The sequence below is a fragment of the Solea solea genome, chromosome 18 (assembly GCF_958295425.1).
Source record: "Solea solea chromosome 18, fSolSol10.1, whole genome shotgun sequence".
NCBI lineage: Eukaryota > Metazoa > Chordata > Actinopteri > Pleuronectiformes > Soleidae > Solea > Solea solea.
In genome coordinates, this window is record NC_081151.1 from 16398569 (window position 1) to 16423011 (window position 24443).

Below are 24443 nucleotides of genomic sequence, written 5' to 3' on the forward strand. Positions count from 1 at the left end.
CAACTGTACAGGAGAAAAAAAATGTTCACAAATACATGTTTCCCCAAATTACTCTTTGAGTAGGCGGCCATCTTGTGCCGCCATGTTTCTACAGCAGCCAGAACAGACAACATGAGTCGTTTGGTCCATGAAATGTCAGAAAGTGTTGAAAAACCTTAAAGTGCTGATGTTTTCTAAAATGTCTGTTTGGCCACAAACCAAAAATTATTCCATTTGAATGATTTCTTTGTTATTTGGGGCAAAGAAACCAGAAAAAATTCACGTTTAAGAAGATGAAAAATAAGTAAAACTTGTTCTAATTATTAAAAAATTAATAATAACCGTTGCAGCTATGTGTAATTTACGAGAACAAATATGATGGCCTTCTGGTCTTCCGAGGACACCATAGTTCCCTGGTGCACTTCTGGAAAGGGAGTCCTCAATTTATTATAAACTCAAGTCTCACCACTAGATGTCATAAATGTGTTGTTTTTTTTTTTACACACTGGACCTTTGATCAGATCTTCATGTGAATCACCTAACAAATGCTTCAAAGATGAAGGTCTGCACCATTTCAGACGCAGCTGAGCTCCTGAAACAGTGGTCACTCTTGTTTTGACATTTATTGCTCAGCTATAATTCATTATTTCAGAGCAAATGTACTTAAAATGAACACAAAAACAACACCTAAGCCAATGGTCCCCGCAAGATTATGACGTTGATGAGCAAAGTTATTCATTCAGGTTCTCCTGAGACGACCCTCCACCTTGAAATAAGCTTAAGAACACGGTCATAGTCGAGAACGAGCAGGTTTTTCCTTATTAGAATAATAATTATTCTCCATGGAAAACAGGACAGAAATGACCACACCAAGAAACTTATCAGGTTTAAATTAAAGCGACAGATCATGTTGTGATACTGGCATTTGTCGGACCGTCTCGACAGCGCTGTTTCATCTGAGGGTCTGCTTCAAACATGTTAATATGGCACTTGAAAAACGAGCTCAACATCAGTCCGGATTGTTGCCAAGAGACCTGTACAGTTATACACACACACACACGTTATAAAAAAAGTTTTACTTTCTCAACATCACAAGCTTAACCAAGACTAAATCTATCTAATCTCACTGTGCAACAGCCATCGACGAGAACATCACTGCACTGGGTTTTGGATTTTGAACAAGCACGATGATGCGACACCGAAAAACTGCACGGTCACGTAAAGAAAGTGAGATAAACCATCCTGTGGCAGAGAAAAGATCCACACAGCTGGTGGCATTAAAGGACACAAACCTAACCTCAAAAAACAAAAAAAACAAAAAAAAGATAAAACAATGTTTTTGTTGTGTGCCTTTGTTTTCACTGCAATTACCGATTTGCCTCAAGTCATTCATTCACTGTTCACTGGAGTCATGAGATTCTCCTGCAGCGAGCACCAACCTGGTCCATCAGGTCCATCAGCAGACAAGACAATAAGACATTTATATCCACCTCGGTTTTTTTTTTTAAAGTCTCTGTTCCTGCTTCGTTCCCCTGTACACTCGTCTGAACTCTGCACAGAGTCCAGGGTCTAATGGTGGTGACCGACAGACAGCACCAGGGGAATGAGGCAGCCCAGCACCAGCGCTCCCACCTCCACCTTGCTCAGTCCTTTCCCTCCGTTCCCTCCCGTGGGGGCGTGGCTGTGGCCACCGCCGCCGACCTCGGGGAGGACGTGGACGGTGGCCACGTAGAGGAAAGTGCCGGCGGAGAAGAGCATGGCGACACCAGTGGCGTTGATGTCTGACAGGGCCTCTTTGCTGCTCTGAGAGCGAGAAACACAAACAAAAACAGAAATGACGTCTGTCCTCAATGATCTGATTACGGCCCAAATGGGACAATAGAAATATAACTACATGGTTACCTTTTTTTCTACTGATTGAAACTTTCTTGCTCAAAAAATAAATGAGAAAATCATTTAATAAAGTCAAAATTCTCAAATAGAGGTGGTGGAAAAATACACTTTTTAAAAAATGTATTATTTGTGATATTTACCTGACTAAGGCCTAAAAAGGTGAGCATGGCGAGGACAGGTGCTGCCAGGGCGAAGACCAAAAGATGCTTGCGGATGCGGTTCCTTTCAAGACCAGCATGCATCAGGAAAGACACTAGGCCAAACGCCGCTGGTGCCTGCAGACAACGCAACAGATGGTTTGATGACACACTGTACATTTATGTCATGACTTTTAGACGAAACAGACGAACAGTGGATCTTAATTCCTTTATCTCTTAATAAACAAACTTATCTTAAATATATTTAAGATAAGTGAATATGTAATTGTAGCCACAGATGTGAAATGAACTGTTATTACCTTATGGAGCATGATCGCTACAAAAACAATGAGCTGAACGCTGGTCTGAGAGGTCGAGGCTGCAGCTCCGAGTGCCACTCCATCAGCTGGGGACACGCATTATAATTAAGTTATTAGAATATTTACACATAAGAAAAGAAGAACAGTTCATTCATGCGGTTTTAAAGGCTCATATACACACATATCAAATTACAGCAATTCTCCAATTCAGTTCTAAATTAGATTTAGAACACCACATATTTAAATAAATGAATGAATTATCTAAATGTATGTGCAGCAGACATAAGAATAACTTTAAAGCTCTAGTGTGTAGCTTTTCAATATGAACAAATGTATATATATATGTATATATATATATACACACACACACACACATACATATACACACACACTCACATATACACACACATATATATACACACACACACATATATACATATATATATATATATACACACATACATACATACATACATACATACATACATACATATATATATATATACACATTTGTTCATCTGCACTGTGTGAAGTCATTTTCTTCAATTCAATGCCATTTTAACAATATTTATTTTCAATGCAACTTTGGAGGACTATATACAATAATTAATAATAGATAAAAAGCATGTAGAAACTGCAGAAACACAGTCAGAACGGATTAAAACTCAATGACATGTTGGTTCTGGCTCTGGGTCCGGACCCGGACCACGGCCCACGCTAGAGCCTTAAGCAAGTAATATTAAATCCAAGTAAATATTAGTAAATACACTCTAATCCCATAGACTGTATTCCATTTTGTTGACAGACAGGAGACCTACCTGCAGCGTGAACCACCAGACCCAGGGTGGTGGTGATTTTTGAAGAGGTGGCTCTCGCCGATTCTGGATCTAAACCAGACAAAAACAATTCAATTTTATTTGTAAAGCACCGAATCACATAGTAAGGCACAAACATATACAATAGTATAGAGAGAAGAGAAACCCAACAGCACTAGGCACCAGGAGAGAGAGAGAAAAAAAACACTCCCTTTTAACAGGAAGAAATATCTGAACACCATACATTAGATGTTTTAATATGTCTCTCAGAGCAATTATCACTATTAACACTATGTGATGTCAATTGAAACAGCATTAGCTGTCCAAAAAAAACAAAAAACAGCCATTACTGACATTTTTTGACTCTTGGTGTCTTCATAAGAGAGTCAAACAGATCTCAGTCTTACGCAAATGTTCCACAAAGTGGCCTCCACTTGCACTTAAACATATGGTTGTGACCTTAAGAGGCTGTGGACTGGGGCTGCAAGTCATGATTATTATCACAGTGCATCAATCTGTAAAATAAAATAAAATAGTTCAAAATTAACCGATGAGTTGTTTGTGCAGAAAATGATGTAAAAAATTAAAAAAATATCAATGTTTCCTTAAACCTTCAACCTTGAAAAAAACATTCACCTCAGAACTTGAAATTTTGTCTTAAAAGTTTTGTTTTATCCACATAGAGGATCAAATGACATGGGACATATTTATATTTAGGACAAATTATCATTTGATCAGTTAATTGTTGTAGCCCTAGTGCTCAATACTGTAGCCACCATACACAGGAAATAGTGTAAAGAAAATGAACATAGTTAATTAAAAAATGCAGGCCCCTATATGCAGTTAAAAACAATAAAAAAATCAAATAAATACAGATGATTGTTGATTGATTACTAAGAGCTTCTCTGGGTCCCCATCGGGTTTAAAGGGTTAAATAAAAGTTTAAGAAATATACTGTATATTACATTTTATGCTGTTGCATTTGCTGCCTATTGTGCAAGTCACCTTCAGTGCTGTGCACATGAGAACTGCCGATCTGGTCCACCAGCAGCATGAAGACGAAGCCCAGGACCAGAGACACTCCAATGCAGGCATGAAGATGTTCGTGACTGTGTTCGTGTTTCCCGCTGACACTGAGAGCAGCATCTCCTTCGCCCTTCACCTCGGACGCTTCCACAGATCCGGCCTGACCGTGGCTGTGGTGTGCACCTGCAGGCACACATGTGAGGAGAAACAGAGAGAGGCAGAAAAACTGTTAATGCAGAGATGTATAGTAACCAAGCAGAACTACAATGCTGTATCTGTACTTTACTGGAGTATTTTTTTTTTCTCCTACTTCCACTTGTATTGCATATTTTTGATGAGTTTAATACTTTTACTCCAATACATTTTTCATGTGCTGCATCTTTAATCATTACAATTACAAAATTGTTACGAATCATTTAGAACTGAAACGATTAATCGATTAATAGATTAATCGATTATTAATCGATTACTAAATTAATCGACAACTATTTTGATAATCGATTAATCGATTTGAAGCTTTTTTCATGATTAACACAAGATTTATGATTGTTTAAGCTTCTTAAATGTGAATATTTTCTCCGTTTCTTTGCTCTGGATAACAAAGAAATTATTAAAAGTCAATCATTTTGGTTTGTGGACAAAACAAGACATTTGAGAACATCATCATTTCAAGGTTTGACGAACACCAATCAACATTTTTTAAGGTTTTCTGATATTTTATGGACCAAACAATTAATCGAGAAAATAATCGACGATTAATCAATTATGAAAATAATCGTTAGTTGCAGCTCTAGAATCATTCCCACATTATCACTGACAGAGCTGTAGATGGCTCTGTCACCAGGTTTGATGAAGCTGGCTCACCACTGAGCGAATCAAGCAATTAAGCTGTTTATAGGTGGAGCATCTGCGCGCACAATAGGACCTGAAAGATGGTGAACTGTGGTGAAGCCAGAGGAAACTCTGGTGGAGGCCCGCAGTGGTCCTGACATGCAGATCGGTCGTCCGACCTTGTTATAGGGCGTAAGACTAATGGAACCAACACAATACTTCTACTTTTACATTCAGTACTTGAGTACTAAATTTTAAAATAAACTACTTGCAATACTTAAGTCCAAAAAATGTTGAATACTTGGTGCTTAAAGAATACTTCAACTTCTACTGAAGTCACAAAGTACTTTTACTCAAGTCTTGAGTACTCTATATATCTCTGGGTTAATGTACAAATGATCAAAATTGGAACATTTGTGTTTGACAAAGTTTACAGAGGAAGAAGTCAAACGGTGGTACTACATCTTGCTGAGCTTTGATCAGTTTGAACACAATTCAAACAGTCTGTATTGACAAATGCCATGCCTGCACTCACTGAGCACATAATGACGAATGTCACATAGATAATGGGGTAAAGTTTTCACGGTAGCACTGTTACAAAACAACGTCTGAATGTGATGCACTTTAGCGAAATGTTAGACAAGATTGCTGATTTAACAACTTTTACAAGCAAAAGACTTGTTGAACTTATCACACGCTTGTCACCGTAGATTCCGGTAAAATATAACCTGTGAATGTTCAACTTCCTCCATTGCGACTTGGTCTGTTACAACGTAAAGGCCATGAACCCCAAACAGATATTGAAATCAGCGCATCATGATTCCAACAGAAAGATAACAAAACAGTCTGACAAACCAAAAATCAGGACCATTTTTAATTTCCTTATAGTTTATTTCTTTTTATGCAACAACAAATATAATTATATTATATTATATTATATTACTATAGATCCTATATTATATTATGTTATATTACAGTATATTATATTATGTTATATTACTCTAGATCCTGGGGGAATATGTTTAGTTTGGGTAGAAAAGGGAAAGGTCTTTGTCACAAGCACCACGAATGTGCTGCCCTTTTTAGTCAAATACTTGTAAAATGAATACATTCTAATGTAATTAGAACACAAAAAAATGAAGAGGCTATGTGCAAAAACAGGAGAACCCCCCCAAAAAAACATGTAATGTAAACGTTCAGTGAATCTTTGAAGTAAACTGAAAATCAGATAACAATGAACATTGTGGCCGACTGTAGCAACACTCAAGCGCTGTGTTGGTGAAATCTACCTTCAAGGATTTCTTCATAAAGTGCGTGGACTCCCTCAGGAATGATAACAGCAAGCGCAGTCCCACAGAGCAGCCCAGCTCCCAGCACAGTGATCAGCTTCAACTTTTCCTGGAGAAAACAAGAAAGAGTTACATCACCAGTGACCTCACTGTGTTTTAACCGGAACACCGAGTGATAACTGATCACAGAGCTCATGATGTAATCAGTGCTTCTCATTTCGTTTCAAAACCTTAAGACCCAGGAATCAATCGATGGAGACCCTCATTTTCAATGCTGCCTAGAACAATCAAAGACCTCAAGCACCATAAGATGAACCACAAGACTAGATAAAAATTAAAACTGTCCCTACTCCTGAATTGGACACATACAGTATCTGCTCTTACGGTTCATACAGGGCTTATACATGTTTTCCAAAATTAAATTCAAGCACTTTTCAAACACACCAGGATCTGCCAGCTAATGACTAATTAACTACAGGCTAAATAAGCTGCTTCCTCTTATTGTCATTGCACAGACTTCTATGCAGGCGCCCTCTACAGCTATAATTTGTTCAATGAAGAAAATGTATGTCTACATCTGCTGTGACATAAGTATGAAAAATATTATGATGATTTCACTACAGGAGAGACTAAATTACCTCTGCAGTTGGGCGCAGGGAATGTTAATGACATAGTTATCGGCAAAAAGGCCAATATTATGCATCCAAGGGGTATGTATAATCTAATAACCTAATATTTATCAACAAGCTACACGCCTAAATACTTGGATTGAGTTCCCGTTACAATATCTGTTCCATCAACGCAGATGACAGTGAGCTGCCTTATTTGGAAAGAGAAATAATAATGTGAAATTATCGTGTTCACTCCTATTATATTATACACTTCTGTGAGTAGTCCCTGTGTCTTTGTGTATCTATACATAGTTGGATGTGTAGTTGCGGTGTTGTTGTTTTATATGGCTGATACATGGATTGTGTGTCTGTGTACTTTTTATAGCTACTACATGACTAAGATTTACCTCGGAATCTACCGAATGCAAATTGATAACAAAAAATGTTTGATTAGCATTAAATACAAGCGTGAAACTAAAAGTGTATCGTGGAGAGCAAATTAACTTTCTATTCTAATGGGAATGTGGCGAAAGTTAGCTTAACAGTGCTAGCTGTGGGAAAGCAGGTGTACAAAGCTGAGCATGTGATTGACTTACCTCTGAAAAGTTGACTGCTAAAGGTATCGTCCCGGCCACGTAACATCCCACCAACATGGCAAGAGACAACAGGCTAATCGAGCTGAAATCGTCCATGACTGCACTTTTATTTTCGTCTTATAATCTCCTGCTAAGATTCACCATCAAAAACCTGCTTTCGACTTCACTGATGAGTTTTTCAACACGGACTGATTTTCGTGTTCGTCGAGAAAGGCAGCATTCCCTGCGCCGTGTTAGTTAACCGCGGGTAGTAATTCAACAAACATCCACGTTAACCAGGCAGAGACGCTGTAGCCTCTGGCCTCAGTGGCGTTAGCAATGCTGAGCTAATTTACCTGGGCAACTGTGCGGCATTCAAACGTCACACACTGACGGACTCTGACACGTTGACACTCGCGCTCAAAGAGCCGATAACCCGCATGGTTTATTCAATATTCAAATGTCAAATTACAAAACTGCAACTTCCCGACTAGTTTAGCAGCTAACTGAGCGGCCAACGACACATCTTGTTTAGTACCGCTTAGAAGTACTTCCGGGTCAGAGTCTCATTAGTCTGCTGCCACGTCTCCGCGAGAACTGAAGGGGGCGGAGCCTCCTCATGTATGTTTACTATACGTACGACGCCCATGACGTATACTGTATATCCTAGTTACAGTGTTTACATCCGTAATATTTTTCTATATTACCGTATTATCTTGCATACAAGTTTAGCTTGCTATCTGTGCTTCTAAATAAATACGATCTTGTTTCATATTCATAAATGTAAGACTTTATCTGGAAACACCGTTTGAATTGATAAAAATTCATTAAAATCAATTTTTAATTTAACAGTTCCATCCCATTTGTTTTACTTTCTCATCATAAACAATCTAATGCCCACGAAAACTGAGGGAATTTGTAGTAAACCTTTTGTTTATTATAAACATATGAATATTATGTATTATTTATTTTTATTATTATAAACAATATATGATATTGAGCAAAAAAAAAACTACAACTAAACAGATCTCATCTAATCCAACAGGAAGAAATAAAATGTGGCAGCAAACGATCAAATCAAACAAAACAAACAAATCCTGCTCACCATCTAATTTTCATTGATAAATGTACATAGGTCTAACACAAACATTGCAAATAAATGTATCAATGCATTTTTGCTACTGTTCAATGCATCCGTCTCTTGAAGTAAATATTTACATGGTATTTTTTAACTAATAAAATATACCTGGAAAGAAATGTACCCCATATATATTGTAGTGTCATAATTTAAAAGTCTGATACTTTTGAGTTTTGTGATTTTGCTGTTTCAAAACCAACAAAAACCTGTCTTGTTTTAGAGAAATATAGAGAAAATAAGAAATTGTATATTCAGAGAAATGTTTCTTGAGCATAAGGGCATTGAAAATGCAGTCAAAAAAAGGACACCACGACATTTTCTAAAAAAGCATATTTATTAATTCACACACTGGAGCAGTGCCTCACTGTGATGACAGGAAATTAAAGCAGAATGTGATTAACTTATTTGTCTGGAGAAATGAAACCATTGTTTGCCACAACAGCATCAGAGGAAATAAACATACAACCCAGGTTTTATCATGCAGTGTTGTTTTTGCAAACCCTTTGTTTGCAGCTCAGACTTTCTACTCCAAACACAAAGACACACTTGCGCGCACACACACGCACACGCACACACACACACACACACACACACACACACACACACACACACACACACACACACACACACACACACACACACACACACACACACACACACACACACACACACACACACACACACACAGGCATACACAGTCTCTAACAAACACACTTACATATCCAAGGCAGCAGCTCCTTGTAGAAGGAATGGAGGGGTGCATGGGCACATGTTTACAGTCTGCCGGACCAGAAAACTGCAGGTTGCAGAACCGTGAGCTTAAGAAGTCAGTCCCATAGTTACAGGGTCTTCATTTCGCCAGTCCGATTTTCTTGGCTTCTGTTTCGTAGATCAACAGCCTCCACATTTTTACTATGAATACTTCTGCTTCTTCATCGAGAACCTAAACACAAACAGACTGGTAAATATATGCAACAAATACAGGCTGTGAGTTTTATACTTTTGTTAGCATGCCAATATTCTAACAATAAAACACTTTAACATTTAGCAGAGCCTAAGGGGAGAGTCAGTAGTTTTACAGGTATAAACCAAAACTTGGACCAAAAATCAACCTGATGAGGCTGGAATTACAAGAATTAGAATTCATCCTGAGGAGACAATGAATTTCAATTTTCTGGCTATCAATCCAACTATTATTGATTATTTTATTGTTGGATTGATTGAGAGACAGACCATCTAAAAACCAGGCTGCTAAAAACTGACAAAAATATTAACGCATTAGATCTCAGCCGTGTAAATGACACTGAAAGAAATGAATCAAACAACCAACAAAAGTTTTAAGCTTTCCACCAAGCAGTACAGTACAGTACAGTTCAACTCCACATTGTATGGTTTGGAACGGTAAATCCAGGTCAGCAAAACATTGAATGAGAAAGCAGAAAGCATCACAGCAAACAGAGGTGCACTCTGATAATTTGGAGAATCCTCGCTTTGATGTATTTTGCGTCTATCCTTTTCCATTTCTGTCAACCAATGAACAAACTACAGTCAGTTTAACTCCAATCATTAACTTCTGAACCACTTCTGTTAAGAGCGCCAACAATCTACTTTTTTGTGCCCTTTACAACTTTTGACCAAAATGACCCGTACTGAATCGCTTGGTGGAAGCTGAGCTTTAGCTTTGGGGTCCATGACCAGTTGTAACTTACCATAGCAACATCATCAAGAATACCCTGAGGAGTGCTGTGTGCCATCACCTGGAGAGAAAAGGAAAAAAAACAACATTAGATTATAGTGAAACACAGGACAACAATAAACACCAACACCACCAACATTGGTGTAAATTAGCATTAGTCGTAAACAGAATAATTGCTTACCTTTGAACAGACAAAATCAACAAGAGTGGCCTCCTCCTCTCCGATGTATTCAATAATCTTCTTATTAATCCACGGTTTAATGCGGCGATCCATCAGAGTCTGAAAAAAAATACATCTCATTGTTTAATATTCAAATCAGAACATTTATTTACTTCACTGTAGCCTTTAAACACCATTACACAACATAGCAAAGTTAAAAAAAATAGCTTCAAATCCAAACAGTCACAGGCTTTTTACCGAGTCAACCATGGTCCAGTCCAGAGGGTAGGAAAACAGCTCAGGTCTGGCAGTTGGTATCTTCTCAATAAGGCTCTTAATATGCTTGCGTTTCTCCTCAGTGTTGATGCTGCTTTTGGCCACAGAAATGTCCGACCCGTCCAGCCCCAGACTCTTGTCATCATCACCATAGTCTAACGGAACCAGTTTTCTTTTGCGAGGCTGCTCATCAGCCTCCTCGTCATCAAACTTGTTGAAGACACTTTCCACTGTCACCAGTTTCTTTCGTTTTCCAGCGTTGGGCTGACTGGGACTGTTGGTGGCACCTGCAACACAAAGCATGGCAGTGAAGCTTAAAGTCCATGTAAAGTAATGAAAATATCTCTTCTGACTTTCTCAACCCACATTTGAAAACGAAACGTCGAAAGAAATTATTATGCCAATTCTGTACCATTGTTTTTTTAATCTTATTTTGTTGTTAAGGCTGGGACTGTGTACTTACCTCAATAAAGCCAAGGCATTGCAATTGTAATATTAATATTCATGCTTCAAAGAATAAATCAATTAAGAATCTATGAAAATATTTAGGAGGATCTCATCGAACATATCAGACAACAAGGGTGCATGCCCCCCATCTGGTGCAGACAGACAAGCCTTTTTTTTTTTTCTTTCTGCGCACCGCTCCTGCACTGACTTATCCACACATCCAAGTAATGATATTTATGACGAGGATCGAGTACAGTCACGATGAAGTGCAGGGGGATCCAAGTGAATGTCGGGGGGAGTTCATAATATGCGCCGTATGCAGCCAAGTTTCGTTTTTGCGCATAGACACTTGCCAGCATTTAATAGGGGCTGTTCCACCGTGTACTCACATCTTGTTGGAACCGTTTTATTGGTGTTCCAACTGAATCAAAGCAGGAATAGACAGGCCCGTGGTGGCCGCAGATTTGATGGCATCACAACATCCTGTTTCCGTGGTTTTGTTTCGGTGTTAAGTCTTTCAGTCGAAAACTGAAAATCCCTTTTTCGGCCATTTTCGGACGAAATGTTTCAAAGGTCTAATTTGAATCATTATAAAAGTCAGAAAATGTTTAAACATTATATTTCAAATCATGTCAAATTCAGCAATATGGTCTGCTCTGAAACGCTGGGGGTGTGTCCACCGAAAGAGCTCAACACGCACTGACGTGCACACAGACATGTACGCTTTAGTGGGGACCAAAATCTGATTTTTGAGTTCTGTCCTCTCACATTCACACACACGCAGAATTACAGTACATGTCTTTGTGGGGACCAAAGTCTGCTAATGTTGCTTTTCGTCAGTGTTTGTAAAGAATATAAATGTAAACAAAAATGTACAAAAGCGGCATTTTCACCATTTTGGTTGCAGTTTAACAACATACAGAGCTGTTTTAGCTTAAGATCAAGCTGCCTTCCTAATTTGCCACTGTACTTACCCAGTTTGAGACTTAGACTCATCTTGGGCCGATGCTCCTCGGGAGGTTGGACCTCCGGAGTGTTCTCACCAGGAATGATGATGCCGCAGGGAGATTCGTTGTCAGGTGTGTTTGGAGTGGCATTCCCACTGGCAGAGGACACTGAGGGAGCAGTGGTGATTGGTCGCATGATGGGTTTGACTTGTGGCTGGACATCTTGTGAATCCTCTCCGTCATGGTAGTCATCCTCCCCTTCCTCCACATCATCATCTGAATGCTGCCGAGGGCCTCGAGGTGGCGGTTCCACCGGTTTTCCAGAGCCTCTAGATTTTTCCTGATCCCGATCTCTGTGAGCCTTCTCCTGGATCTTATCCTCCTCAGGTTCTAGTTTCAGAGGTGGCTGTCGTCTGCGCTCTGCCTCCTCCTCCATCTACGCAACCATATTACATATGAACATGTCATATCACATATTTAAAGGTCCAGTGTGGAAGAATTAGTGACATCTGATGGTGACAATGCAGACTGCAACAAATGTAGGACTCTTCTGCCCAAGTACATGAAGGAACTACACTGCATACCAGAAAGGAAGTAAACACTCTTTTGAATCTCTTTCCATTCTTCCACTCTCTATTGTTTAAGGCTGAACGATTTTGAATAAATATCTAATTGAGATTATTTTGACAGGAAATGCGATTGCGAAGATTTTTGATATCAGAGGGAATGGTCATTTTTATATCATCATTCTCATTTTCATTCAAAAAAACATATTTAAAAGGATTAATGTTTGATATTTGTGCAGCTCTGTGAGAAAATAAGATGTTCTCTTCAGTCTGAAGAATGAAATGTGTAATAATAATTCATCTAAAACGATACTTAGATTTACAAATTGGGTTAAGATGGCTGAGTCTAAAGCAAGTACAAATAAAAGGCTCAGTCGAAGGCTACAAAACCAAACAATTCTTATTTTAACTTATTCTTCTTAAAACAAATTTTGTAGAAGTTGTATAAGTTGCCATCGAGGCGTTCTTAATGCACTCATAAGAATAGAACAGATGAACGTGGATGGGCAACGCAAAATCATAACATGTCTACATAGCCTTGGCTCACATTTAAGAAACAATGAAACGCTGATAAAAGAACAAAGATCGTCTGTTCCTCAGATAAACATTTCTTTCAAATCAAATAAAATATTTTTGCTTAAGAGAAAAAAAGAAATCAATCTCTGAGTGGTCTCACCCTCTGCAGCTCAGCGTCAGGGTCAGGGTGACCCTCTGCGAGAAGCCTCTGTCTGATCTCCTCCAGCTCCTCCTTCTCCCTCTTCCGGTCTCGCTCGTCCAACTCTGTTTCCTTTTCTCTGTCACGGAGTCGCTTCTGCAACGCACTGCCTCTGAAAAGGAGAATCACAACAAGGAGTGATGTCAAAAGCAAAAACAACAGCACCTCCCACCTGCCAACATGTGTGGGAAAAGAGTTACCTGTAGTACTTTGGGTCGTCTCTGTCGTCGTCATAATCCTCAAGAAATTCTTTCAGTCTTTTGGCTTCTTTCATCTGATATGAAACAGATAATCACAGTCATATATTTGTCTAAAACAAATGAAAATAGCTGTAATACAATAATATTCAACAATTATAACTTGTGTGTTCCATTTATTTACCATTTCACGACGCCTCTCATCCTCCCTCTCCATGTCTTTACTGTAGTCACGACCTTTCTTCCTCTCGCGGATCTCCCAATTTTTAAGACGCTTCGAGATGGAGAAAAACAATTCAGCAAAGTCATTAAATTAATGAAACTGTCGGACATTTCTTTTATGTAAACTTAACAAATAAAAAAAACTTTTTTAATCTATTACACAAAAATATTCATACTTCTTGGTAAGCTGCCTCCTTGTCTCGAAGCCTCCTCTCAAGTCTCCTCCGTTCGTAGATGTCCTCCTCATCACCTTCTCGGTCTCGTGTTTTATCTTCTCTCACCCTCTCTCTGTGGAAGACACATTATAAAGGTAAGACTTGTTCCAGCATCATGTTAGGGTTCAAATGAGAGGGGTACATTTTAAAAGATAGCATTCAAACCTGGTGTTTTCAGCCTTTATGGCCTTAAATGAAATCCAGTACAAAAGCTGTGATATAAAAGTATAATATTATGTTTAAACATTATTAAAAAAAAAAAGCTCTTCAACAACCACTAAATGTTTTGCCAACTACTGAAGACTATCATAGATACATTTTGAAATACAGTGTCTGATGATAATTTAAGCAGAAATGAAAGATGCTTATGTTCGACTCCTATTTAGATCCATTTCTACTAAATTATCCATCCATACTTATATCAAAAACACACTTGTAAAATTTATAACAGATTGTGTTTGGCATTCAGTGTGGGCTACTGTAGCTCTACTGAGCCTGTTGTTACTAATCAAGAGCAAACAAAATGTGTACCAGGGTCATTATAACTATGAGCCTGCTTACAGACTCATTTGTCTCCACTTAGATCTATCGCTCCAAATGTAACTAAATGAATACGGACATGTGATGAAAACTGAAATTATTGACATGAAAATCAAATGATTTCATTACAATACCAATGATGTTGCTTGAAGAAGATGCAGGCACACCTTGGACCAACACATCAAAACAGATCCTTCAAAATGGCATTAAAATTAGGCTGTGCAAGTCGCTCCTGATAGTTCAAAATAAAACCTTTTTAAAATGAGCCACACGTCAATTTCATCCTCAAATAAACCTTAAGTATTTCTCTCACTGACCTCGATCTGCTGCGATCTCTACTGACGTCTCGACTCCTCTCCTTCTCCCTCTCTCGCTCTTTCGTCCTCTCCCGTTCTCGATCTCGGTCTCGGTCTCTCTCCCGCTCCCGTTCACGATCTCTGTCTCTCTCCCGTTCCTTGTCCCTCTCCCTCTCCCTTTCCTTCTCTTTTTCACGGTCGCGGCGTTCCCTCTCACGCTCCCGCTCTTTGTCCCTCTCTCTCCTTTCCCTCTCGATCTCCAGTCGCTCCTTCTCTTTCTTTCCTTTTTCCTCTTCCAGTTTCTGCAGGAGCCCGACAGGAAGAAAGACGAGACGGCGTTACTACATTTAAAATGCAAAGAACAGACCTTCATCCTTGAATACATACATATAAACAGGTCAAAAGCACATGAAATGGTTTTGACTCCCTGGGCCATAGTGTACATGCTCACATACTGCCATGACTCATTGCTTTGGAGAGGCTGGCTGCTGCAAGTGAGAAGTTCCTCTTAGCCCTGATGTTTCCTCCATGAAGTCATCCAATGCATGAGCAAGCTTAATGAACATAGTCAATTCGTGACACACTTGTGTAAAACCGTAAATTGCAGCTCAGTCTTTAAAGAAACCAAAAGAGGTGAGATAATTTGTCTTTACATGACGAGCTACTGGGAGAAAAGACACTGTTTTGGTGTTTTATCAGCACTTTCTAAAATTATTTTATAATTTCTAAAATTGCTTCAGAATCCTGTGCTTGCTTTCATCACAAACACTATTTTTTTCCACATATGTAACAGGTCAACTTGTCCTCTGCTTTTACTATGTGCTCTATGGTGATCTGAGAATAAGCTCTGATGTAATAAGGCCTTTCCAATAAAAATTGAATACATGTTGGTCAAGTGCACATCCGCTTAGCACATCAATGTGCACTCAGGCAAATGTGGAAAAGTGATAGATCGATGGGTGATAAGAGATGCTGCGCATTAAAATGTATATACTGTACCAACAAGATTTATTAAATAACACTGCATCATCATCGAAATGAGTATTGGTATAACATAGATGTTAAACTATTTGAATTGATTAGTGTTCATGTTTTTCCTTCTGTTGAAGGATTTCATTCGTTTTCCAATTTTCAAAATGCTCACACTAATTTAAAGCACTTAAATAAAAGTGTCAAGGGTAGGTAGGGCTGGGCGATAAAACAAACAAAAAAAAAGCGCTAAAAAAATAGACGATGCGGGTTTGGTTGCATGAACAAACTCTTCATAACCAAGTTGCTGCCATGCTTGCAACCTGTAGAGTGGTCAGTCTCTGGAGTGGCAGTCAAACAGCCAATCACTGAACAGTCATGTTTGGTTGCGCCATCCTCTTCCCCGTGTCTCACTCACAACAGCATGTGAACATCGAGTGAGCAGAGGCGAGAATGAGCGCTGAAAGTGAGGAGATCGTTAGTAAGACCAAAACAAAAAAAAAAAGGACACACTACCTCGCCAGTCTGGCAGGTTTTTTTTGTTTTTTTTAACTTCGACCACAGTCACACCAATGCCTACAAATTACGCCAGACGACCATACCCACCAAGAGTTTATAACTTATTATCAACAAACTTATTCTACCATCTTCGTCGCTCACACCCTCTGGATTATATACATTGTACGGCACGGCCATCAACATCCTCTGCCGCTACATGTGGAGATACACAGACCACCCTGTTGAGGTGCTCTGCAACAGTGCCGCATGATTAAAAAAAATCTAAACATTACAAAGACATAACTGAGGCAGTGACTTATCACAGAGCCAAGGACATGCTTCCAGTCAGCATAGTTGAGAAGTTTGGTTTTAAAAATCTCATGAACGTGCTTGACGTTACTATTTTCCTCTGTGTGGTCTGAATGATAACTGTAGTGATTAAAATAAGAGTAAAGTTTATCAGTTTAGAATAAAGGTGATCCAATCAAGGTGATAGAAGTTAAAATATTTTTTTATTATTATTCATTTTTAAAAGGTCATGAAAAATGATCAGTAATTATCGATATCGATCAATATGAAGCAGTTATATCGCTCAGCCCTACCATGAGGTCAACAATTTCACTAAATCACTGCTATATAATTCCTGGGTTTGGGCCTTGGTTTTATGTGTGGGTGCCAAGTGGATCAAAAGAAGCCTTGGATTAACATGGCTCCAGCCTAACTGAATTCATTACATAATCAGCCTCTGTGTTTTCTACATGGTCATGATGGTCTGATATGCACGGAAGTGGCGCAAGTGTGGGATAGAGCTACATGACTGAACCATAATGAGTAACTACAGTGTAATTCTAGGGCAATATGTTTTAGCAGTAAGAAATTGTGGAACCGATTAATACTTAATAATCAATAATCTCTAATCCCATCTCTACACATGTCCAAATTCAATGGGATTTAACATAAAATGTAAAACCAAAAGTCCATACTCTCACCAGTGGACAGACAAAAGACGGCCATTTTCTACGGAATGGTTCGGAGCTACTGGTGTGCGACTTACAGTTGAGCTACGGTTTCAGCACTTCTCTGCCCCTACACTACGTGTGGGAGGAAAAGCAGGTCAAGACAAAATCGTCATTGCGATACCTGTGAAGCATTGCAATTACAATTCATTCACATACATGACATCTGTAACAACTTGGTTCCATTTTGCCACAAGGAAAAGCAAGTGAAGCTGTCTTACCTGTAAGTTGTCTTCTCATGTCTCCTTGGCTTCTGCAGCCCAATTAATAGGTTTTAAAAAATCCTCAACAGAGTCAGACCAACTGTTCAGTCTTTAAGCTGATGTAAAAAAATGTCAGCCATCTGTTTAAGTTCAGCTGTACATGTTGACTGATTTATGGAAACAATCGAAGACTGAAATGTGTGTCTGAAACTGTTGAGTGATAAAAAAAATAAGGTGGAAAGAATGAAAAGGTTCTGAACTACGTTTTGTACATTGACTGTACACCTTAAACTATAATTTAGCTACAGTAGGGTTGATTAAAATAACCTTTTGTAAACTATTGATAGCATTCTGAAGTGAGGTGTTTATCTCACATGGACATTAATCTATTGGCCAGCTGATTAATTCCCTGGCTCTTGTATCATCTAGTTGTTCAAAACTTACCTCTTGCTTTAATTTTCCTTTGTGAAAAAAGGCTTATTTTGTGACAAATATTGTATCCAAGCAAAATACAATATCTTTCATAACCTTATTGATGTGGAGTGCTGTTCATCCTTGGCAGCTGGTTGCATGACTGTATTCATGCTTCTGCCCCAGTGTAGCAGCTAAATAATGCTGCAAGTTATTTGTCCTTTTCTAATCAAACTCACTTATTTGTTCTCTTTTCTGTTTTGTCACTAGGGTGGTGGTGGAGTTGCCAAGAAATAAAAAAGTAAAAGTAAAGGGGTGGTTGAATAAAAAAAAAAATAAAAACAACAGAAGATGGACTTACCTCACTAAACTTCAGACCACTGTGTGCTGTGAACGGGCGCTCCCTGCTTTAAGATAACTACAGGCTGCAGTTCAAAACAGTTATTAGGCTTATTCAGTCTGTCTCTGTCATTCATCATCTGAGGACCTGCAGAGGTTCACTGAGCTGCTGCACGACTGTCACCGCACTGCTTAAACTCTGCTTTGTACCCTCGACCACTCCAAGTCCAAGACCATTTTAGTTTTGAGCCAATGCTAATGCTTCTCATATAAAAACTGAGAGCCAGTTGCCCCTCTGCAAACCCTTGAGAAGGGAGCGCCCAACATGAGTAAAAAAGAAAAGAAAGATCATACTTACATCCTATCCTCGCAACTTTTTCCAAAGCTGAGATTCTGAGATTCATCTTGCTCTAGTCACCAAATGAACTCTACCATATTGGTGGGGTTTAATCAATAGATTAGCTTTAGGTGGAATTTAACATTGTATCCATGCACTGTGTGATGAATTTAGCTTGTGCAGAGCTATAATGTTTAGTCTAATGTCAGTATTATGAAAATGAATTAGAATAAAATTAGGCAATACTTTAAGACACTATGCAGACATGTGAGTGACTTGAGTAGAAAAAATATTTGAATCAGCATCATAAATGTGAATAACTATTATTTTCATTTGCATACAGTGGTTGACAGTAACATAACAGTCTTGTTGAGAAATTATCGCCATTAATATATAAATTGCAGCTCCATTTTCTGTTGAAGAATTTGTAATTAAAATGTGGAAGATCATTCCTCCAAAACCTAAATAATAGATACATAGCAGCAGTTTGATAGGTTACCTTGTGTGTGTCCCTGAATTTGCTGATTTCTCTGGATATCAGGTCTCTCTTATCATCCTCCAACTCCATCGCATTGATATCCTCCTTACGGAAAAGTGGGAAGGGACGAAAAAACAAACACACTAAATACCCAGCTGTTCAGGTACAAAACGCAGCTGGAGACAATGCTAATACAAGTTTTGCTTTTCCATGAAGATCATGCAAACTCTACCTCCTCTTTCTTCTCTTTCCGCTTCTTGCGAGGTTGACTGTCTGGATCCTGTGAGGGAGCATTGAGCTCACTAGCATACTCTCGGATGAGGACGTCTATCGCCCCCTTCACGACCTGATCCCGACGCAGGGTTTCTTCATCAAGAACTTCCTCCTCATCATCGTCTTCATTCTTTGACCCACTACTTTCTGCCTGCATGTTAAAGCCAGGAAAGGTCTGGAAAATTACCATTTTAACAAAAAGCATAAACATTTATCTTCTACTCAACAGTTAAACAGCATACCCCATTGGCACTTTTCTTCTTGGCTTTCCATTCATCCAGCTGGGCCTTGGTCTTGGCATCTACCTTGACCAACAACTTCTTGTCACCTAAGAGCAACTCGTGCAGAAGCCTGAGAGCGCGCAGTGTGGATTCGGGCTCCTTATACTCGCAGAACCCAAAAGCTTCCAGGAGTTAACAGGAGAAAAATGTCCCACAGATGTTAATGACAACATTTCTCACAAACATTATTTTTGATATAGCAATAAGCTATGTGTATGTGCAAACTTTGTGGCACCCCTGTCAAATTCTGTGATCATTGGCATCTGGATTGTAACAATGTCAAAAGTTGGTCTTATATATTTGCAGGTTGTCAATGAGTTTAACTCATACAACATGTGTATGTAATGGTCAAGCATGTCTTGAATAAACGTGGTGTAATAGACCTTTTACTCAGCATGAAATAGGACACGGGTATCAGTATCATTAATTAGGGTTCCAATCCAGTTTTAAGAGAACCAGGGTTATGCTATTGTACAAGTGTAAAGGTAGGTCACACTAAATGCTTGACACTTTAACCTGTAGAAGCTTTTTTTCTGACAAATGTTATTTTATGTTTCCTGTAGTATTGCTAAAACATCTAATCTAATGACTTCCTCACAGTACTGCCAAAACAAAAAAAAATGAATTTTCATCATCTTCTAAATGTGTTAATTGCAAATGTGTTCAGTTTGACAATTTCAAATAATCTATTCCTGTTAATCAGTGGCAGAAAAGTCCAGAGTGGTGAACCTTTGCAATATTTGTAGTCTAAAGCACTTCCAGATTTAAGTGAGTCGTCCTTCAAACAGAAGGTTGAGGAGTGCCACAAGTCTATTTGCTGTGCCACGGTCAGCATGTCTGCAATGCAGGTGGTAAATGCATCAACACAAATGTGACACAGTGTAGTTGTTTTGTTTAAAAGTGATTAAAATCACTGTATCAAATGTATATCAGTATTGTAGGATACTCATATATGTGATGTGTGGTAAATGAAGAATGGTATCAAACCAACCCCAATTCACATAACATGAAGATATTTGGGCAAGAGTTGAAATGTGTAGTGGCCCGTTTTATTTTTACCTTGAAGTTTTCCAGAGGCACCTTGGACCCTTTTCCAGCTTAAGACGATTCCACATTTCTGTGTCAAAAGAGTAATATATCAATTTGACATTGCAGATGCTAATGTTCCACCAGTCATGAAATAATCACTAATCAGTTTTGGCAGAAAGGTGTGAGTTTCCTGAGACATTAGTTCCCAGTGATAGAGAAAAACAATTACAGCCTGCAGTAAAGGAATAATACACATTTTCATCTAAAAGGTGCATAATCATAATGATGCTGTATTTAGTGTTTGTCACTTGCATATTTTAATTAGTAGCTCCCTATTGCTACTTATTCTTTATCAATTCTGAAATACTAACAGCTTGAATTGTATTTAAGTATGTCACCAAAGGACATGTAAATTTCACTCAGTGCATAATTTAATTTCATACAATCAACCCACCGCTAGAAGCTGCCTGACCAACATGTCAGATGCCTTTTCAGAGATGTTCCCTACAAATACAGTAGTTGTAGGGCCATCTTCTGTGTCCTTGGCTCTGATGATGCCAGACTCTTTCTTTAGAGTCATGGGCTTCTGTGCTATGGACACAGGGGTTGGTAGGAGAACCTGAAATATAAAAGTTACATTTTAGTACTGGTCAGGTGTCACTTTCATCTCAAGCAGTAAATAAAGAAAGAGAAGGACATCAGGATAAATTATAATAGGGATGAGGGTCAGACTAGTGAGGGTTGAGCTGCACATTTTAAACAAACAGGTTGACCAGAGTACTCATTCAGAAAAGGTGATGCTTCAGTTGGCATGTGTTTATTAGAAAATCATGTTTCTAACTCACAGTGGGTGTGGGAGCCACTACACCCATATGTATCGGGATCATGGGGGTACCTGAAAATAGAAACAAAAGAAGACTCAAAAACAGGGATGCAAAAATGACAAGTAAATAACAAGCAAAACAAGGCAATCAGAGATGGCAGACTTCACCCCATTCACGCAACAAGCCTCTGTCAGCCTCTGTTGATCATGTTGACGAGAGCAAGTTTGGAAGCGCAAACAAAAAACAGACAGACACACAGAGCCACTAAAAACAATACTGAAGTAATTAATTGTCCTGATTTATGTGACTCTGAATGTGGCAGGGCAGTGTTGCCAGATGGAGTGGTCTGAATATCTACTGGGATTTTCACAATCTTTTCTAGGGTCTACAGAGAATGGTCCAAAAATAGTAAATAATATGTGAGCTGCAGTTCTGTGGGTGAAATGCCTTGTTTGCCAGAAGTCAGAGGACAATGACCAGGCTGGTTTGAACAATGGTTTGGACCATCGCTAAACACACTGAACCTAGGATATACAGTGTATATATTAGAGTTGTTCCGATACCAGTATCGGAAATGCCTCTGATACTGCCGAAAATGTTGGTATCGGGGCGTACTGGAGTCCATGCACCAATCCGATACCACGTAATTTATTAGAGCTCCGTTAGCTCTGACACGGTTCTTCTTCGCCGCTCTTGAAACAGTTGCGCTGTGCTGTTTTAGAGGTGTGAAGAAGAACTGATCACCAGACACCTGTAGACAAGGAGCTAACGTTAGCTCATCATGTCGGCGGTTTAGCAGTATTTACCAGTTAGCTCCGTTAGCGTTGTTAGCTGTGCTAGCCCTGTTTATCAAAAGAAAAGAGCAGCGCTACAACTAACCAGCATACCTGTGTCCTGCGTATGTATGCCTCTGTTTTTAAAGTTTAACGTTACTTCAGAGACTTATTTTAACAATCTGGAGTCATGTAAAAATGATGTCACACGCGTCCTTTCCTGGTCAGTCGTCATGGAAACATGAAGCTTTGCTAGTGCTGCGGTGTTTGGACCAGAGTCAAAACAAATCTACAAGCTGAAAAACAAAATAGCATATCACTGGTAAAAATAAATGGTGTCCATTTGCTCATGTTTTACAGAGGGTTTAACCTGAGCCAAACCTACCACCAATGATAATCATATCACAGTCATGCAGGCATAGTATGATAAAAAATTTTTTATAACACACTGGTATCGGTATCGGTACTTTGTATCGGCCGATACCCACAGCACAAGTATCGAAATCGATATCGGGAGGGAAAAAATGGTATCGGAACATCTCTAGTATATATATATACATATATATATATACACATATATACATATATATATATATATATATATATATATATATATATATATATATATATACATACACATACACATATATAAGTGTTAACTGTAAATGGAAATCAAAAACAATAGGACCTGGGGAAGCTGTAGTTGGCCCGATTTGCTGACAAGCACTACACGTGTTTCTAGGTAAGTTTACAGAATAAACAATCGCCCCACAATTACTAAGAGTCTGATTTACAAACACACATGTACTGCAGGTGCTTCATACCTGGCGGGACTGTTGTGGCAAACCCCGCAAACTGTGGAGGCGGGAGGCCAATCTGCTGACGATTGAGCGGAGGAGGATACGACATCCTCAACTTTGCAGACAACTATGTATGAACGAGGGAGGGTGTGTTAAATGGAGAAGTGCAGATCAAGAAAATTGCGTTTTCGTTGTTAAAACGGGTTTATAGGCATTATTTATTGATGACATAAGTAGCACAATTGACCGTTAACACTGCAAACTAAACAGGTGGAACACCTGCAGCGCCGGAAAATTACATACTTTAACATCAACTTGCTAATTAGCTCATGTGAGCTAACGCGCATTCTGTGGCCTTGCTAGTTTAGCTAGCTGCAGCGGTCACGCACGGATGTTACTCACCTGCCGGGAAGCGTAGAATTAAAACTACAGTTCAAGAGTACAGTATTTTGCCCAAACAGCATCCCATTAAATACAGCAAAGAGAAAAAAACGGAAGTATGAAGATTAAGTTTATAATTGAGACCGGTGCCTTCTATGGATACAAATACTGGGACCTATTCTTTTCGCAATGCATCATGGGATATCACAGCAGCAGCCTGGGATTCATTTTGCCCTAAGTTTTGTCTCTCAGGCAAACACCTCATGTCACCATGGAAGCCCATTTCCGCCACACAAAATATATAGTAAGTCATAATTATGAGATACTAAGTCATAATAATGACATACTACATCATAATTATGAGAGTCCAAGCCATATTTATGAGATACTAAGTGATAATTATGAGATACTATCATATGAGATACTATCTCATAACAATTTCGAAATTGTATCTCATTATTGAGACTTAGCATCTCATAATAATTGCTTAGTATCTCATTATTATGACGTAGAATCTCATAATCTTTTCCACTTATGGTCCCAGCTCGCCTCCCCTCACCTTACCTTGGCACAGTTTAGGTTGGTTTTCCACTACAAAATAGTAACTACTCAACGTGGGCGGAGTCATCACTGCACAGCTGTATGAAACTGTTGTGACTTCGTATTTACACGGGACACACACAAAGGAGTGACTAGTGACTTGCAAAGCTGTTGTTTTCAGTGTACTGAATCATTAGAATTAGTTAAATACAAATATTTGTCCAGTACTTCCTCCCTGACTGGAGCACAGACTCCGTCTGACACAGTCACTGGACTGAAATACAGCAGCAGAGTTTGTGTTGCTGCTTGCAATCGCCACTTGCAATCGCGATCAGCAGTGATGTCGCTAAGTACATCGGACTCCTCTGTTAAATATTGAGATTTTAGACATTTCCCTGGT

The 24443-nt window shown here is 39.0% G+C and overlaps 2 protein-coding genes across 3 annotated transcripts; both read right to left on the reverse strand.

The window, feature by feature from the left end:
- Positions 1-585: 585 nt before the first annotated feature.
- slc39a9 (solute carrier family 39 member 9) lies at positions 586-8034 on the reverse strand. The gene is made up of 7 exons (XM_058616339.1): positions 7498-8034; positions 6291-6399; positions 4150-4353; positions 3148-3216; positions 2330-2415; positions 2013-2147; positions 586-1782 (listed from the first exon to the last, which is right to left on the reverse strand). Exons 1-7 carry the CDS (start codon positions 7591-7593, stop codon positions 1549-1551), a joined length of 933 nt encoding a protein of 310 aa, XP_058472322.1. The 5' UTR covers positions 7594-8034; the 3' UTR covers positions 586-1548.
- Positions 8035-8929: 895 nt separating this feature from the next.
- Positions 8930-23705, reverse strand: rbm25a (RNA binding motif protein 25a). Of its 2 annotated transcripts, none has more exons than XM_058615132.1 (18): positions 23525-23705; positions 23147-23249; positions 21571-21620; positions 21180-21344; positions 20756-20813; positions 19658-19818; positions 19375-19566; positions 19164-19244; positions 14913-15193; positions 14017-14128; positions 13803-13892; positions 13622-13695; positions 13383-13533; positions 12168-12576; positions 10729-11033; positions 10492-10590; positions 10324-10371; positions 8930-9557 (listed from the first exon to the last, which is right to left on the reverse strand). In XM_058615132.1, the coding sequence occupies exons 2-18, from the start codon at positions 23229-23231 to the stop codon at positions 9465-9467; spliced, it is 2454 nt and encodes an 817-aa protein (XP_058471115.1). In that variant the 5' UTR covers positions 23232-23249; positions 23525-23705; the 3' UTR covers positions 8930-9464. The 2 variants fall into 2 exon arrangements, with proteins under 2 accessions (XP_058471115.1, XP_058471114.1); XM_058615131.1 differs by having other exon boundaries at positions 19164-19247.
- Positions 23706-24443: the final 738 nt, after the last annotated feature.

What these genes read in the sequence shown, in the direction of transcription:
- slc39a9 (XM_058616339.1), bottom strand. Translation starts at nt 7,593, where the DNA reads ATGGACGATTTCAGCTCGATTAGCCTGTTGTCTCTTGCCATGTTGGTG. An exon ending in TCTGGTGGTTCACGCTGCAG is followed by an intron (nt 2,416 to 3,147) that starts GTAGGTCTCCTG and finishes GCGTGTCCCCAG; the next exon opens with CTGATGGAGTGGCACTCGGA. An exon ending in TAGCGATCATGCTCCATAAG is followed by an intron (nt 2,148 to 2,329) that starts GTAATAACAGTT and finishes CGTTGTCTGCAG; the next exon opens with GCACCAGCGGCGTTTGGCCT.
- rbm25a (XM_058615131.1), bottom strand. Translation starts at nt 23,231, where the DNA reads ATGTCGTATCCTCCTCCGCTCAATCGTCAGCAGATTGGCCTCCCGCCT. An exon ending in AGGAGGCAGCTTACCAAGAA is followed by an intron (nt 13,893 to 14,016) that starts GTATGAATATTT and finishes TCCATCTCGAAG; the next exon opens with CGTCTTAAAAATTGGGAGAT. An exon ending in TTGATTTTGTCTGTTCAAAG is followed by an intron (nt 10,372 to 10,491) that starts GTAAGCAATTAT and finishes TTTTCTCTCCAG; the next exon opens with GTGATGGCACACAGCACTCC.